Below are 19166 nucleotides of genomic sequence, written 5' to 3'. Positions count from 1 at the left end.
AAACTGAATTTAAGACTTCAGGGAGGGGGAAATAAAATTGAGAGCTCCACCATCTTTACTAGAGATTACACAACAGATTGTGTTCCTCTGTGATGGGATTATGTCTTTATGTGAAAACAATTTACAGTACTCTGATCTGTGTGAGATTCATTGACATAGAAAGTGTTGAGAAAAAGAGTCAATGTAAGTGGAAGAAGAGAGAGAGAGAGAGAGAGAGAGAGAGAGAGAGAGAGAGAGAGAGAGAGAGAGAGATATGCACGTGGAAGAAACAAATGAATGTACAATGGTACCTCGGGTTACAGACACTTCAGGTTACAGACACTTCAGGTTACAGACCCCGCTAACCCAGAAATAGTACCTCAGGATAAGAACTTTGCTTCAGGATGAGAACAGAAATTGTGTGGCGGCAGCGCAGCAGCAGTAGGAGGCCCCATTAGCTAAAGTGGTACCTCAGATTAAGAACAGTTTCAGGTTAAGAACAGACCTCCAGAACGAATTAAGTTCTTAACCCGAGGTACCACTGTAAGAGGAAGGGCAAGGGTATATATTCAAAGTGAGTGAGTGTTCATAGTGAGAGCAACTAAGCAACTCTAAGATGACAAGGGGGAAAAAATTAAGGATATAGCAGCTTACTATTTTTTCTTTCCAGATTTCTCTCAGCTTCAAATTGTTGTTCTCCTCCAACTAAGTCAGATGACAGTGTATTTCTCCAGCCATACAGTACATGCCATTTTATAAAAGTCATTCTATACACAGCTCTATGGTGATAATAAGAAGCTGTCAATTATGATGTATTAATTTATCTTTTGTGTTGCAGGAGATTTACTGTCATGGGAATCCAGTACTTCTCAGTAGTTGGAGTTTATGGAAACAAAAATAGCTTGTTCTTTTTGATAATATGCTTTTTAAAGACTGTGGAAAATTGGGTTCCTGAAATATTTATTTATTTATTTATTTATTCATTCATTTCTTTATTAAATTTCTGTACTACCCTTTATCCAAGATTCACAGGGTGGTTTACAATATAAAGAAACAAAAATGCACATAATTGACCACATGGTGTGGCACACACACACTGTTTGAATGGCAATGCCCATTAACTTGGGGTTGCTGGGTCCCTCAATTTTTTTTGGGGGGTGGCGAAGACCCCTCAGTCCCTATACATTGGCTCCTATGGTAGAATCAGTCCCTATTTTCATTGGAGTAATGTTGGAGGGTACACCACACAGTTTACAATTGGTTTCAGAATAAGTATTATAACATGGGATCAGGGAAGGAAGGAAGGAAGGAAGGAAGGAAGGAAGGAAGGAAGGAAGGAAGGAAGGAAGGAAGGAAGGTCCAGCATGCTGGCACTTCTTTCAGCTTTTAGAAGTCAGGATCTGGTCTTTGTTCCCTTGGAACTTGCACAATGGCAATATGCATGACCTACCTTGTGCCACACAATATTTGGGGACATTTTGCCACAAAACTTTGATATTTTTTTCCTCATAAAGAAACCACAGATATCAAACCTTTCCTGCTCTGCAGGAAAAACTCTTTAGAGGTTTTCCCTATCATAACCACAATCTACTATTAGGGCTTTATAGGTCAAAACTAGCACTTTGAATTCAGTTTGTGGTGGTTTTTTTGGGGGGGGGGGGTTATAGCAAAGAAAGCTGCTTCTGGATAGGTGAAGTAGTGATGAATGGATTGCTGCTCTTCAAAAGGTAGGGCACCACATTCTGTACTTGGTGAAGTTTCTCAAAGCACCATATAAAATGTGCTACTATTCTCCCCTCTTTGGATTTGCCCCAGAAGGCCATTAGGATGTCCTATCTCACCTCCCCCTTTCTATTTTATTCCAAAGAAGTAGGAAGTGGCAAGACTGTCCAACGCAACAAGCTCTTGTGGAGAATGGGTTTGTATCACCTCACATACTAGTGGCATCTTCCCTCACCATTTTAATACTGATGCTGAGGAAGAGTTATTTGAAATGGGGTTGTACTCCCTTGGAGGAGTGCACCTGGATCCATCTTGGTCATTGGAAGACCAATGACTTCCATGGCTAGGAGTGCCCTTATACCAACTTTAGGTGTTAAGTCAGCTATGGTAACTTCTGGACTGGGATAGCTTGACCACTGGTGTCCATGCCTTCATATTGGATTACTGCAATGTGCTCTATGTGAGGTTGTCCATGAGGTTGACTCAGAAGCTTCAGTATAATTTCTGAACTTGACAGTTCACTGAAGCAGATATAGACAGCTGCTAAAAGAATTGTGCTTGCTGCAAATTATCTACCAGGCTAAGGTCCTGGTACAGATATGGAGAGACAAAGCTTATTCAGCTGTGGGACACAATGTCCCATTCCTGATGCGTCACTGTGCTCTTTAGAAGAGGGTATCCTGAAGATACCAGCTCATTAGGATATCCATTTCCTATACAATATAGGAAATAGGTCTCTACTGTGAAGACACCTACCTTTTGGAAGTTCTTCCTTTTATATATTAGGTGTCACTTCTCTTGTTCTTCAGGACCTGTTCATCCTTCAACAAGCCTTTGGAATTATTATTATTTATGAAATTTGTATACCGCTCATCATCCAAAGCTCTCAGGGTGGTTCACAGGATTAAAATACAAGATAGAAACACAAAATACATAATAAAAACAAGAAGGAAAACAAAACACACCAATACCCTCCCACAAACACATATAAAAGTATATACGATGTTAATCAGCCAAAGACTTGGTTAAAGAGGAACGTGTTCCTGCATTGCATTTCAAATTGTTTTTATATATGGAATCATTTTGTCAATGGAGTGGCTGGTTATGCTAAGCCTGTCCGTTCCCAGATAGGGAGCTTCTTGAATGAAAACGCAACTAAGGAATATTCAAAGCAAGCCAAGCCAAAATTGGCTCTGTTCTTTATTTCTGCTGCACATCAGGTGACAACCCAAAGGTACCGCCCCAAACAAGGAAAGTACAAAGTCTTTTATACATTTCTGTAATTAGCATTTAATTAACAAATTATGCCAAAGCCTGGTACAATTTAACACATGGATACATAGTATTTGTTATAACTGTTTAGCCATTGCCAACTTTACACAAACACAAGGTTCATATTTGCGTACAAGGCAAGTTGACAGGGCAAGTCAGCAACCATCAGCCAATACAGTAAACAGAGCTGGCAAACTTTGGTACATTTAAAATCAATCAATCAATCAATCAACAGCGAAACTTCCCATCATTCTATTGCAGGCTTGGGTCCCCAAATTTTGCAGTGCAAAGGCATTTCCTTCACAAGTCTGTGATGCACTTTATTCCTGCATTTTATATATGTGTTTTGTTTTATGGTGAAGTAGATTTGAAATGCTTCGTAGGAAACAATTTAAAAAATAATAAATAAATGCATACAGATTTACATACAAATGTGATGCTTTTTTGCTTTGCAATCAGTTTAATTTAAACTTCAATTTTGCATACATAATTCAATGTCTATGTAAAGATTGATTGGTGCAGCTGAGCTAGTGTAACAGAATGAGCCTGTTTTCATGTAACAAAGGGAATTTTGATTCTGCATTGGTGTGCATCAAGGAATCAGAGCAGGGAGTGACTTGAAAGGTTATCTTGCTCAATACTACACATCCCTGATGGATGAGCATTTAGTCTATACATAAAAATGTCTAAGACTCTTGTTCATCACATTCTGAAAAACATCTGTATGACTTTTGAACAGTTGATACTATTAGGGACATTCATAACGCTTAATAATAAAAAGTGCTCTTCTAATTTGAATATGTTAGTTCAGTTTTGCCTTGTAAAGCAGACCTGAGCTGAATATATGTAACTCATGCAAACTTTCCTCATCAGACTTACAGTTTCCTATCATTAGAGTTATATACAGAATTTACATTTACATAATTAGCTGGGAAAGGTATTCATAGAGGAGTGCCTTAAACCCAACAGCTTTGACAGAGCATTTTTAATTTCCTTATTTCTCATGCTGTAGATTACTGGATTCATCAGTGGTGGAACCATGGAATATATCACTGTAAAAGCCAAATTCAGGTATGGTGGGCTATTAAATATGGGCTTAAGGTAAGCAAAGTATCCAGTGAATACAAATAGGGAGCAAACAATGAGATGTGGAAGGCAAGTTGAAAAGGCCTTTTGCCTCCCTGCACTAGAGGGGATTTTCAACACTGAGCTGAATATGTACACATAAGTTACAACAATGAAGATGAAGCAGCCTAACGCAATGACTAAACTGAATGCAAGAACTCCAATTTCAAGTAGGTACAAATCAGAGCAAGTCAGTTTAAGTAACTCTGGGACTTCACAGAAAAACTGATTGACCAGATTGGAACAAAAAGGGGGTGCAAACGTGCCCCCAGTATGTAACACTCCGTAGAAAAAGCTGATGATCCATACACTAATGATCATTTGGGTACAGGCCTGCCTATTCATCAACATCTCATACTGTAACGGTTTGCAAATGGCAATGTACCGATCATATGCCATGACTGTAAGGAGAAAGAAATCTGATGCTATGAAGAAGAGAAAAAAGAGTACTTGAGCAACACATCCCAGATTTGAAATGTACCTTGTATTTAAGATGGTATTGGCCATGGATTTCGGCATAATGACTGAAACTGAGCCAAGGTCTTGTAGGGCCAAGTTCATCAGAAAGAAGTACATGGGGGTGTGCAGGTGATGGTCAAAGGCTACTGCAGAGATGATGAGAAGATTTCCTGTAAGTGCTGCCAGGTAAAAAGCAAGGAACACAACAAAGTATAAAATCTGTAGCTCTCGAAGCTCTGAGAATTCTAGAAGAAGAAATCCTGACAGAGAGGACTGATTAACTATTATTTGCTCCATCACAATCATGTTGCTGTGGAAGAAAGCGGAACAAAGTGATTAAAGGGAATTTTTAAAAAGAAAAGTATGTCAAGAAAGAGTCCTGCACTGTCTGCAAAAGAAGATGGCATTGTTCCTGACTTGATTTACGGTGTCCCTTCTAACTAGTCAACCTAGAGTCAGTGTGGTGTAGTGGTTAAGAGTGGTAGTCTCGTAATCTGGGGAACCGGGTTTGAGTCTCCGCTCCTCCACATGCAACTGCTGGGTGACCTTGGGCCAGTCACACTTCTTTGAAGTCTCTCAGCCTCACTCACCTCACAGAGTGTTTGTTGTGGGGGAGGAAGGGAAAGGGGAATGTTAGCCGCTTTGAGACTCCTTAAAGGGAGTGAAAGGCGGGATATCAAATCCAAACTCTTCTTCAGTGATAAGTTGTGACAACATAGATCAGAACAGATTGTATCATATGATTTCCCTAAAAAAAGACCCCACAAGATTTTCTCTTATGCACTGCATGAGCAGTGAAGACCTGTGCTGTCTGTAAGTTTTTCAGAAATAAAGAGATAGATGATAGATAGATGATAGATAGATGATAGATGATAGATGATAGATAGATAGATAGATAGATAGATAGATAGATGATAGATAGATGATAGATAGATGATAGATAGATGATAGATAGATGATAGATAGATAGATAGATAGATAGATGATAGTTAGATAGATAGATAGATAGATAGATAGATAGATAGATAGATGATAGATAGATAGATAGAGCACCAACCCTGTAATAAGAGGGTTCAAAAGACTGGAAGAACATTGGAGCAATTCACATTAGAGGAATCCCAACCATGCCAACAATATTAACAAGCAACAAAAATTAGGCTTTCGTCAGAGTTATTGATAGGCAAAACTTGGCATTTTGTGGTACAACTGAAAAATTGTACACTGCTATCAAATAATTTTTTTGAAGTTTGTAGAGTATCTAAAATAAAAATACAAAATGAGAACATAAAATGATATGAACAAAGGGAAGTTTGGACTTGTGACCAGCATAAAGAAAAAAAGTAGCTTGTGACTGGCATGAATGAAAAGTACAGAATCACAAAAACAGAAAAAACACATGTTGATGTACTTTGTGTTGTGCTAGCCATAAAAAGAGAAAGAGAGTTGCACAAAGAGAGAGTTACAAAGTGACTATATGTGGAAGAGAGAATATGGCAGAGGAGGAGAGCAGGCAGAGAATTGAAGGGATTTATTATTTTCATTGCAAGTGCAATTGAGAAAATGAGTATAAGCAGCTTACTATTATTCTTCATAGATTTCTCTCCACTTCAGATTCTGTTTCATTCCATTGAAATGAAATGACTGCATATCTATGCAGCCATACATGCAATTTTATAAGAATCTTCATACGCTTGTATCTACTGTGACAATAAACATTTGTCAACATGGGGAGGAGATTTCTTAATAACTCTTCTGTCTTTCTGGAGATTTGCTCCCACAGGAATTAAACACATATTAGAAATAAAGCTTGTTTGCAAAATGCATGTGTTAGGCATAATTGTGGGAAAATACAATTTTTAGGATAAATATTCATATATCAGTCATGTACCAGCTCCATCTGCTACGCAGGCTTAGACTCTAGCTGCCTATAGACTGTTTCGCCAGAGTGGTGCATGCTATAGTTATCTCCCGCTTGAGCTACTGCAATGTGCTCTACATGGGGTTACCTTTGAAGGTGACCTGGAAAAATACAATTAATGTAGAATGCAGCAGCTAGACTGGTGATTGGGAATGGCCACTGAAACCATATAACACCGGTCCTGAAAGACCTACATTAGCTCCCAGTACAAAATGCAAAGTGTTGGCGCTGACCTTTAAAGCCCCAAATGGCCTCGGCCCAGTATACCTGAAGGAATGTCTTCATTCCCATCATTCAGCCTGGACACTGAGGTCCAGCACCGAGGGCCTTCTGGCAGTTCCCTCACTGCGAGAACTGGGGTTGCAGGGAACCCGGCAGAGGGCCTTCTCGGTAGTGGTGCCTGCCCTGTGGAATGCCCTCCCATCAGATGTCAAGGAAATAAACAGTTATCTGACCTTTAGAAGACATCTTAAGGCATTCCTGTTTAGGGAAGTTTTTAATGTTTGATGTTTTTTCATGTTTTTAATATTCTGTTGGGAGCCACCCAGAATGGTTGGGGCAACCCAGTCAGATGGCCAGGGTATAAATAATTAATTATTGTTATTTCTGTTTGTCTGGAAGTTCCTGATGCTTTTGCAATGCACATAGATGGATTTTCTTCACATTTTATAATCTTTTTTGTAAAAAGAACTTTCTGTGCCTATAATAGGTTAAAGTGAGAATGAAACTATCAAAGCAAGTCTCACTTGCATGTCAACTCCACATGAGTAGTTCTGCAAGGAATTTTGAGTAGAGACATAAATGTGCCTTGTTTTTAGGTGTATATTGTAAGCCCTTGTATAAAATAAAGAACTCACACCTAGAAAGATTTGTTTATTCAAGGATGATATGCATAACTTTAGACAGTACATTGCAAAGTCAGCAGGTGCAGGCTGCAACCAATCACTGATACATCCATTCTCTCTCTTTTAGAGATGAAAGTGATCCTAACCCTCTAGAATGTTATATTATTATTATTATTATTATTATTATTATTATTATTATTATTATTTAGATTGGAACCATTTCTAGTCTATATAAAAAGTTATTTTTCCATATGTGAAGATCACAGCAGGGTTTGAAGTGTAAGAAAACAGCAGAATATATGTACAAACATGTTAGAGAGAATTAAATTAGATAAGACAGAACCTTAAAATGCAATCGTATGTAATCTGAATCATAAACATCGATGTTGGGTAAGCGGGAAGTCACTAGTTTTGTTGAATTAGAATATAATTGCTGAGCAACAAATGTAACTTTGGATATGGAAAAAAGAACAAAATACTGTTACAAAAAAGAGGAAGACTGTTGCCTTCCATTCCAATGGAAAAGAAAGATGTTATATCAAGAGCTATACATAGTTCACCAGTGGCTGATTCTTGTATCAAAGGTGCAAGCAGGACAAACACACTGAACCATTAACATGAGCCAGACAAAAGTCAAGGAAAACACATACACCCCAAGATTCCTCTGATGAAAATAGGGACTTTTTATCTGAGGACTTTTGGAGGGTATGCAACGACATTCAGGTACAGTGGTGTAAGTGTGGGTTAAAATGTTTCTCATTGCTTTACCTTTCTATGGAAAATTCATTGATTCAATTTATGTACTATAGTCAATGTACCATAACTGAAATACAATAAAATTCAGATTAAGCAGAACAACAACCATAACAATTCTATACCACCCTTCATCCGCGGATCACAGGGCACTTTGCAATATAAAAACACAAAAATACATAATACAATAACAGACAAAAACAATAACCCCATCCACTTTAAAAGGCCATAAATTGTTTAATTAGCAAAGCCCAAAGTCACTTATGATGGTAGCCAGAGACCAAAGCACGTGGAGAGCTGCAGAGCAAATAAGGAAATTTTAACCACTACATCAATTCTCACAATTTGCAATATAAGCAATATAACCCTTCTAGAACAATTGAGAACACTAAGCTATATCTATTTAGCTGCTTCAAGTTTCCTCATAGAATTTCCAGTTTCCTATCATTAGTATTATACCGCATACAGAATTTTCCTTCACAAAATAAGACTGGAAATGTTTTTCATAGAGGAGTGACGCAAACGCAATAGCTTTGATAGTGCATTTTTAATCTCCCTATTTCTCATGCTATATATTACTGGATTCATCAAGGGTGGAACCATGGAATACATCACTGTAAATGCCAAATCCAGATGTAAGAAAGCAAAGTATGAAGTAAATACAAATAGGCAGTATACAATGAGATGGGGAAGGCAAGTTGAGAAAGCCTTTTGCCTTCCTTCAGTTGAGGGGATTTTCAGCACCGCAGTGAAAATGTACACATAGGTTATAATGTTGAAGATAAAGCAGCCAATCCCAAAGACAGCACTTATAGCAATAGCTCCTATTTCCACTAGATACAAATCCGTGCAGGCCAGCTTAAGTACTTGTGGGATTTCACAAAAAAATTGATTGACTACATTGGAACAAAAGGGGGATGCAAAGGTTCCTCCCGTGTGTAACACTCCATAGAAAAAGCTGCCGATCCATACACTGCTAATCATTTGAATATAGGCTTGCCTATTCATCAGCATCCCATACTGCAATGGTTTGCAAATGGCAACATACCGATCATATGCCATCACTGTGAGAAGAAAGAAGTCAGATCCCACAAAGAAGACAAAGAAGAATAGTTGTGCAACACACCCAGAGTAGGAAATGTACCTGGTGTTCATGAGGGAATTGAGCATGGACTTGGGAACAATGACTGAAGTTTGTCCCAGGTCCTGCATGGCCAAGTTCATCAGGAAGAAGTACATGGGGGTGTGCAGGTGGTGGTCAAAGGCTACTGCAGAGATGATGAGAAGATTCCCTGTGACAGTTGCCAAGTACAATACCAGGAATATAATGGAATGTAGAATTTGTAGTTCCCGAACTTCTGAGAATTCTAGGAGGAGAAATTCTGAGAAAGATGATTGATTATCCATGCTCTGCTTCTTCACATTCATGTTGCTATGGAAGGAAACAGAAACCAGCTGTTAAAAGGGGAGCCCATTTTATTTAGGATTGTTATAATTGTTATTATTTTTCATCCACTTTACTGTTGCCAACTGTAGACCACTGTGTTAAAAAATTATAGCAAATTCATGTAATCCAAGTTACACTTTGCTTCCTAGTGTGAAAGTATCTGAAAATATCCAGAAAATAGATGCAACACATGCTGAGGTACTTTGTATTATGCAAGATTTGTGAACAAAGGTAGATAGTTGCTGGAGAGAGTGACTATCGGTGTAGGAGAGAATATAACAGTTAGGGAGAAAGAAGAAAGGAAGGATGACCAATACATTACCTTCATTGTAAGTGCAATTGAAAAATATAGAATGGTATCTTACTTTTTTCTTCTTCATAGGGTTCTCTCCAGTATGCTTCTCCAGTGAAATTAAATGGCTGCATATTTCTCCACCCATACCCGCAATTTTATAGCAATCCTCCAGCAGTTGGATTTATGATGACAATAAACATGAATCAACATGGGGAAGACACTTATTAATAATTGTCCTGTCTTTCTAGAGATTTACTCTCACAGGAATTCAACACACCTCAGCATTAGGGCTGTATAGAAACAATACTGCATTTTGTTTAGTTTTGCTAATTTGTTTGTTTTGGTTATCATAATAATAACAAAACTATGAAGGGAACTAATCATTCCACAACAGCTATATCAGATATACCCATCTGTATGAAATTCTTCTGACATGGATAGCTCTAACTATCAATGTTAATAATGAGTGTAATGAGTTCAGGCAGCTGGCTTGATAACACAGTACACCAGAGTAATTAACTTGAAGATTTATTGCAAACAAAGCAATTATCCTCAGGGCCCTCTCGCCGAGCGTCCATTAGTACACCCAAGTTGACCCTTCTGAGGAATGCTTCCAGGATCTGCAGAATATACTGAACCTATGAACCTTGTGTTTCTTGGTTTGTTTTCTGTCTAAAACCCTTCCCATTCATCAGCTTCTTGGGCTCACTGTGTCAACCAACTCCTCTTCTGGTGAAGAAAAGCTCTCTCTCTTGCTTTTTGTGCCTGCCTGAGAGCTTTGGCTTGTTCCAGCCTGCTTCTAGCTACTTTCTTATCTGCATTCCTTTTAGTTTCAACAACTGGAGGGGGAGTCGGCAGGTGCCAGCTCTCCTCTGCCTGAGAGAAATCCGAGCCTCTCTGTTGCTGGCTGGTGTCTAACTCAGGCTGGAAATTCTGGCTTTGGGCAGGTGAGATCATGACCATGAGGAATACCACTCATTGGCAAAGAGTGCCTCTTAAAACCAGCACCTGTGGGATAAGTAGTAACTGTATGTCTGAATGTTCCTGATGCTTTTGCACTGCACCCAGATGGAGTTTCTTCACATTTTATAAACCTTTTTGTAAAGCCTCTCCTTCTTACAGAGGGGAGGAGTTGTGAGTGGGAGCCATTTCCCAGATTGGCAGGGGTGTTCTGGCCCCTGCCTAGCTGTCCCAGCTGCCATGCCATGCCCCCTGGCAGCCAACCAATCAGGTGGATCCTTGGGGGCTGGGTTTAGCTGCTCAAATGCCACCACAGAAGCATTTCCCCTTCATTGTGTTGCTGGTTTTCATCGGATCACCCACCCACCCTCCCTTCAGTTCATTCCTTGGTTCTTGACATTGCTATGGACCTTTGGTTGGTCGCCTTGGTTGTCCAAGGGGCCTGGTAGGAATTTTTATCCAACTGTCAAAATGGCACCGGCCACTTGGTTTTTCGTCTACCTTGTAGCAAATCGTCACAACTTTTTAAGTATTGGAGGTTAGGCACTGGAATATGTTTGTGTATTTGGAGGGCAGGGTATGGCCACCGCCTACCCCTCCACTTTATGGGTATTCCAGTAAAGGAATCTGGTAGTTGTGGATCCTGTCTGATGCCCCTGCTGGTGGCTAGGGCCATGGCATGACCCCTGGTGACATCAGGGGGAGCTTTCAGTTGTATTTGCATCAACAGGCTCCTCCCACTGGTGGTTAACCCTGGTTAGACTCACACCTCCCTGGGGGGGGGGGGGTCACGCTCTGTTGTTTGATGCAATGCCTAAGCCAATACATCTCACATGCTGTAATCAATAAAGTTGTGGTCTTTTTTAGCCCATTAACCTAATATACTTTGTCCCTGTGTCTTTCTTATTCTCAAGTGGGTGGCGGGTCCTTGAATCACAAAAGAAGCTACCTGAGCATATAATAGGTTAAAGTGAGAATGAAACTATCAAAGCAAGTCCCACCTGCATGTCAACTCCACATGAGTAGTTCTGCAAGGAATTTCGAGTAGAGACATAAATGTGCCTTATTTTGTTTATTGTAAACCCTTGTATCCACTAAAGAACTCACACCTAGAAATAACCAAAGATTTGTTTATTCAAGAAAGATATGTTCAACTTTAGACAGTCTGTTGCAAAGTCAGCAAGTGCAGGCCACAACCAATCACTGATACATCCATCCTCTCTAATATAGAGATGAAAGTGATCCTAGCTCCCTGGAATGTTAAGGGATGAACATAACCAGTAGATGGTAGAGGAAAGGTTATGCCTTATTCGGCAGACAGGCAAGATTCAGAGGATGAAGATTGTATACTGATTGTGTGTTTATCACTGCCCTTCTGTTTCTCCTTCGAGCTGTCAGCCAATAAACAAAACTAAAGAGAAAAGTGTTTTTTGAAATATGCAATTTATTCTGCTGCTTCTATGGGATAAAGCTGGGATGAAGATGAGAACTTCTGAAATGCTGGGCATAGGGAGTCTTATCTTCCTGGTTTCTAAGTCATAAATTTAAGCAAAATGCAATCCTCAGTGTTCCTGTGCAGCAGAGTACCTCTACAGGTTAATGGTGACTCCAATTTTTCCCATCAGTTTGCAATGTGTTCATTTGATCCTCCCTGCACATTTGGAGTTAGGAAGTCTGTTGCCTTTTCAAAGGCTTTTGGGGACATAATGAAATTAAGGGGGGGCAGGAATCCTTTCTTTTGGGGATATTAGACAATGAAATCCCAAGGAATCCCTCAATGATATTTATATATGTGACTATAGCAGCAGAAATGAAATGAAGGAAGAATGGTTGATGAAAATCTTGGAATATGCAGAGATGGTAGAATTGATGGCACTGAAGTGTAAGAAAACAGCAGAATATATGTACAAACATGTTAGAGGGGATTAAATTAGATAAGACAAAACCTTAAAATGCAATTGTATGTAATCTGAGTTATAAACATCGATGTTGGGTGAGCTGGAAGTCACTAGTTTTGCTGGATTGGAATATAATTGTTGAGTAACAAATGTAACTTTGGATATGGAAAAAAGAACAAAATACTATTACAAAAAAGAGAAAGACTGTTGCCTTCCATTGCAATGGACAAGAAAGATGTTATATCAAGAGCTATACATAGTTCACCAGGAGCTGATTCTTGTATCAAAGGTGCAAGCAGGACAAACACTCTGAACCATTAACATGAGCCAGGCAAAAGTCAGGGAAAACACATACCCTCCAACATTCCTCTGATGAAAATAAGGACATTTTGGAGGGTAAAGGGAAAGGTAGCCCTGACCGTTATGTCCAGTCGTGGATAGGCAACCACAATTAGGTGTAGTGGTGTAAGTGTGGGTTAAAATGTTTCCCATTGCTTTACTCCAAAGACCGACTGGGAGGAAGGTCAGTTGGCCTGCATGCAGAGGGGCATCACCCTGGCACAGGAAGCCTGAGCTGGGTTGCAAACCCTGCCCACTGCTAAAGTTGTGAGCGGTAATTCCCATTGCTTTACTTTTCCATAGAAAATTCATTCATTCAACTTATTACAGTCATTACACCTTAAGTGAAATACAATAAAATTCAGATTAAGCAAAACAACAACTACAGTAATTCTATGCCACCTTTCATCTGCGGATCACAGGGCAGTTTACAATATAAAAATACAAAAATACACAATAGTGTAACAGACAAAAACAACAACCCCACCCACTTTTAAAGGCCATAGATTATTGAATTAGCCCAAGGCCTGGGCAGCATAGCCCAAAGTCACTTATGATGGGAGCTAGAGAAAAAGCATGCAGAGGGCCTTAAACTTTACTATGAGGCTGCCTGTATAACATGGTTGGGTGATTGGATAAAATTGGATAACACCGATTTACTAGTTTTAGAAGGGTTTGGAAATAGGCACTCGTGGGACTGAAATAAACCTCATAATGTTTATTAAAAATCATTCATTTTGGATTTAAGAACATTGAACAAATATATTACATCAATTGAAGGATGTATATTTAATTAAATTTTGAATAGTATTATTCCATAGTATTAAGTACACATAGAATGTAAACATGACAAATGCGTAAATATACAGAAAATATAGAGAAACCAGAAGAAGGAAGGAGGGAAGTACAAATTTGTTTAGAGTTAAAGTATTAAGGTTAAAAGAAATAAGGTATGTATTATGTATTGTGATGGTGAAATTTGTAAAATCTCTAAAACCAATAAAGATCATTTTAAAAAGCATGCAGAGGGCTTCAGGGCAAAGACGGATATTTTAACCACTACACCAATTTTCACAATTTGCAATATAAGCAATGTACCCCTTCTAGATCAATTGAGAAAACAAAGCTAAATCTATTTAGCTGCTTCAAAGTTTCCTCATAGTATTTCAGGTTTTCTATAATTAGTATTATATTCTATACAGATATTATCCTTCACAAAATAAGACTGGAAAAGTTTTTCATAGAGGAGTGAGGCAAACGCAGTAGCTTTGATAGAGCGTTTTTAATCTCCTTATTTCTCATGCTATAGATTACTGGATTCATCAAGGGTGGAACCATGGAATACATCACTGTAAATGCCAAATCTAGATATGGTGAGGTATTGGAGGTAGGCTTGAAGTACGCAAAGTATCCAGTAAATACAAATAGGGCATAAACTATGAGATGGGGAAGGCAGGTTGAGAAAGCCTTTCGCCTTCCTTCAGTTGAGGGGATTTTCAGCACAGCATTGAAGATGTACACGTAGGTTATGATGATGAAGATAAAACAGCCAACTCCAATGACACCGCTTAACACAAGAACTCCTATTTCCATTAGATACAAATCAGTGCAGGCCAGCTTAAGTAACTGTGGGATTTCACAAAAAAATTGATTGACTTCATTGGAACAAAAGGGGGATGCAAAGGTACCTCCAGTGTGTAACACTCCATAGAAAAAGCTGCTGATCCATACACTGCTAATCATTTGAATATAGGCTTGCCTATTCATCAGCATCCCATACTGCAATGGTTTGCAAATGGCAACATACCGATCATATGCCATGACTGTGAGAAGAAAGAAATCAGATGCCATAAATGACATAAACAACAGTACTTGTGCAACACACCCAGAGTAGGAAATGTACCTGGTATTCATGAGGGAATTGAGCATGGATTTGGGATTAATGACTGAAACCTGTCCCAGGTCTTGCATGGCCAAGTTCATCAGGAAGAAGTACATGGGTGTGTGCAGGTGGTGGTCAAAGGCTACTGCAGAGATGATGAGAAGATTCCCTGTGACAGTTGCCAAGTACAATACAAGGAATATAATGAAATGTAGAATTTGTAGTTCCCGAACTTCTGAGAATTCTAGGAGGAGAAATTCTGAGAAAGATGATTGATTATCCATGCTCTGCTTCTTCACATTCATATTGCTGTGAAAGGAAGCAGAAATACCGCTGTTGAAATCGTTACCCCTCTCATTTAAGTTTTTGTTGCTGCTGATGATGTTTAGTTATTGTAGCAGGCAGCAACGTTCTAAAGGAGTCAGTAATTTTTTTGGGGGGGGGGATGAGCCCTAAAATGATTATGATGGCTGTGAATACTAGTGCTATTATTATTAGCAATGCAATTATGTTTGCAAGGTCATTATTGTTTGTTCATACCACTGATTCACTAATTCCCTTAAGAGCTTGACTATTTGAAGGAGTTAGGTGCCAAATATCCCACTTTCTGCTGACTGAATCTTTTGAATGTGGATCAGATACATATACAATAACGTTGTCAAATTCCAGTCAATACTAGCCTGATATTCTGCCCCCCCTAATATAATGCCATAGCTCAATTTTAGAAGGCAAAAGGCCATTTCATAATTTATTAGAAACCATGATGACAGTGTGAATTTGACATGAGCTTACTCATCACAGTCAATAGTCATCATCTTTAACATCCGGCTAATTACTAAGGAGGGCTTTTACTATTCCTTTGTTTCTCTTGATTTCTCATCAGGGACAGATGCTTGGTAAAACTACAGTAAGCTTCTAATTTAATGGGAAAGGTCCCAGCTTAGGGAAAGAGCACATGTTTACACAGGTCAACATCTGGGATCTCCAAGGAGGACTAAGAAAGATCACTGCCTCACATCCTGTGGAGCTGCTGCCAATCAGGGTAGCCCACCTTTCCCCAGCCTGGTGCCCTTCAGATGTTTCAGACTAGAACTTCCTAAGCACTGGCTGTGCTGCCTGGGTCAAAGGAATTGTAGTCCAAAACCTAAGGAAGGTAGCAGGTTCAGGGAGGCTGGTGTACATAGCGACATAGTTATCCAGTTTATACTGGGTCAAAACCAGTGGTACATGTAGCTCGGTTTTGACCACAGTGAATGACAATCAGACATTATTTCCCACCTGCCCTAGCTGAAAATGCTTGGGATCTTCAGCATACAACATGGATGCTCCACCACGAAGCTGCAGACCTTCCCTACTGGCAGTGCTGAGGTAGAGGTATCAATGGTCTGACTCAGCATGAGGCACTTTCCTATGTGACAATGGTTGCCTCCTTTCCACCGGATGGAGGATTTTGAAGGAATGGGAAAGAAATTGGTGTCCAACAAATGGCTGCAGATGAACAGTGGTAGAAATATGACGGGTGATATAGGCAGAGGGAAGTTTGGACTTATAACCAGTCCAAAGAAAAAAATAACATGTCAGTTACAATTCAAAAGTAAGAGAGAGAAAATACCATAGTAAAATACACATCATATAATCATTAGCTAGGACGAAATGAAAATAAAGTCCTAAAGAAAAAAAAGGAATTTAGACTTCACAGAGTATAATGTGAAGCTGCACCACAATTGCCACAAAATCATCCAGACAGTCACAGTATTATTTCAGTTAATATTTGCCTAAGATATACAAGACCTTTCCCCTAAATATTTGACAGGGCTCAACATCACCAGGGTTTTAAGAACTAAAAATATATATATATAAAATCCTGTTTTTAAAACTCCTCAGATATTTTCCCAGATGAGAAAAATGGATATTCAATTTAAATGTGAATTTACATTCAATATCAGTGACTAGTCCCATTGCCGACTGTAGACCTCTGAGTTAGAAATCTACAGCAAATTAATTCAATTAAAGTTGCAATTCACTTCCTAGTATGAAAACATCTGAAAATATCCAGAAAATAGATGCAACACATGTTGATGTACCTTGTATTATGCCAGAACCGTGAACAGAGGTAGAGAATTCCAGGAGAGAGTGACTATTGGTGCAGGAGAGAATATGACAGATAGAGATGACGAAGGGAGGGTGACCAGTTCATTTCTTTCTTTCAGAAAATTCAAAGAAAGTATCTTACTATTTTTCTTCATATTCTTTTACTTCTCCAGTGCAATTAAATGACTAAATGCCACTCCAGCCAAACGTGCAATTTTATAAGAATCCACTTACATTGGTATCTAATAGGACAATAAACATTTATCAACATGGGGAAGAAATTTATTAATATATCTTCTGTCTTCCTAGAGATTAGTTCTCATGGGAATTAGTTCTCAGCATTAGGGTTGTACAGAAACAATAACATATTTTGGTCAGTTTTGCTAACTGAAAGCCTGTTTGTTTAGGGTAGCATGAGAATAACGAAACTAAAAGGGGAACTAATCATTCCACTACAGTTTTAGCAAATGTACTCATTTGCATGCAATTCTTCTGGCATGGAAACCTCTAACTGCCAGTGTTAATGATGAGCAGCACCACATAAAGCCTTGGGTCACAAGCTGGTCAATAAATCACACAGTTCAAGCTGGCGTTAACTCTTTATTAGTGAGACAGATCTGAGTTTCATGCCTAATGACCACAGCAGCTCATGACTGACTCCATGAAATCAGTAGTTCTGACTACATGAATTCTGTTGCCCACACTGAAAGTTCCTGCCTCCCCACAGCTATCTGTGTCTCCTTTTCTCCAGGGCTTTTTGAAAACAATTGGAGACTGCACCTGCCTTTGCTTCCCCTCTCCTGGTTCTGGGAGTATGTGGGGAGGGGAGCCTGCAGCCAAGCTGATGTCAGTCATGCATATCACAACTTCTCTTAATTTCTAATCAAGCGCAGATACTTGGTAAAATCCCAGCAAGCCTCTATTAATCAGGAAGGGCCCCTCCCCCATTACACATCAGAGAACTACCATCTCTATAATGTTTCTGGTGCCTGTTGAAAACTTTAATATTTCAAGAATCCTTCTGAGTGCAGATTTTTATCCCAGTAGGTATCTGTATTGGATTTGGAATTGTTTTTATATCTGGGTAGTAATTAACATTGTGATATTGTGAATGTCCCATCAATAAAGAAGCTTACTGATGAAACAATTCCCCTTCTCTCCCACATACTATTTGGAGGGTTCTTCTAACCCAACCGAGAGTCAAATTTGGAGGGCTTGGGAAGGGCAGGTGGAAGGAGAAAGAGCCCAAGTGTGTGTTCTAGCAGGAATCACACAGGATATATATAGTGTATGAGATATATATATGGTATCTATATGGCATATATATGGTGTGTGTGATGATACTCATAGACTACCTTTTTCAATCTCCAGTTTCCCATACATTTTTCTTTAGATCCTCCCTTGAATATTATCTGCATAGCTTTACAAGATCTGGTAAAAGTTGAGAATTCTCATAACCATTTGATATATCACCATCTAAAGGAAAGTTGCTTGCAGCACATCATCTTCACCCCCAGATTGTCAACTGGTATTTACCTGGGGGAGCGATGCTTCATAAGCACCTTGAAAACCACTTGTAGATCATCACCCACATCTCAGGATCAACCCCTTTGCTCATCACCTGTTGAGCTGAATGGCAATCCTGCAACATGTGGGTGATGCTATGCAAATGGCTTTCATCCACACCCACACCCCTGCTCAGCTGTTGGGTTAATCCAGAAGGGGGGCTACTTGGTCAATCCTCAGCCTGCCTTACCAATCTTATTTCTATTGCTGCACAGACATAAAGATTTTACCTCACCTTGATCGGGATAGCTAATATTTGTTGTGATTTTTTTCTGTGAGACCGCTAGGTATAGGGCAGTATAAAAATTCAATGGAGGAGGAGGAGGAGGGGGTCCCCTCCAGCCTTCCAAGGATATGTTTTACAGCCAACTTAAGTTTTAGCAAAGGAGACAAAATTAATTTAACCTGTTCATTACTACACTGAATGAACACCAATGCTTTAAACAATGACTTAAGCTTTAACTGAGCATTTGCTCTGTTTTATACAGAAGTATGTGAAATATACACTTCGTTGTGGCTAGGGAGAAGTCCCTGTATGGCACAATTACATGCTAAGATTAGATTGCTAGTGGTAAACAAAGCTTGCTGCATCTATTCAAAATGTCTTTCTTATAT

At 39.2% G+C, this 19166-nt stretch overlaps 2 protein-coding genes across 2 annotated transcripts; both read right to left on the bottom strand.

Moving 5' to 3' along the window:
• Nucleotides 1-3897: 3897 nt before the first annotated feature.
• LOC309354804 (olfactory receptor 14A16-like) lies at nucleotides 3898-9480 on the bottom strand (the record flags this gene model as incomplete). The annotated part of the gene is made up of 2 exons (XM_081885072.1): nucleotides 3898-4523; nucleotides 9162-9480. The coding sequence occupies 2 exons, from the start codon at nucleotides 9478-9480 to the stop codon at nucleotides 3898-3900; spliced, it is 945 nt and encodes a 314-aa protein (XP_081741198.1).
• Nucleotides 9481-14224: 4744 nt separating this feature from the next.
• On the bottom strand, nucleotides 14225-15199 carry LOC309355499 (olfactory receptor 14A16-like; the record flags this gene model as incomplete). The annotated part of the gene is made up of 1 exon (XM_081886436.1): nucleotides 14225-15199. The coding sequence occupies one exon, from the start codon at nucleotides 15197-15199 to the stop codon at nucleotides 14225-14227; it is 975 nt and encodes a 324-aa protein (XP_081742562.1).
• Nucleotides 15200-19166: the final 3967 nt, after the last annotated feature.

Source organism: Podarcis melisellensis, assembly GCF_964234715.1.
Source record: "Podarcis melisellensis genome assembly, chromosome: 13".
Taxonomy (NCBI): Eukaryota; Metazoa; Chordata; class Lepidosauria; order Squamata; family Lacertidae; genus Podarcis; species Podarcis melisellensis.
This window is presented reverse-complemented; position numbering and strand designations above follow the sequence as displayed.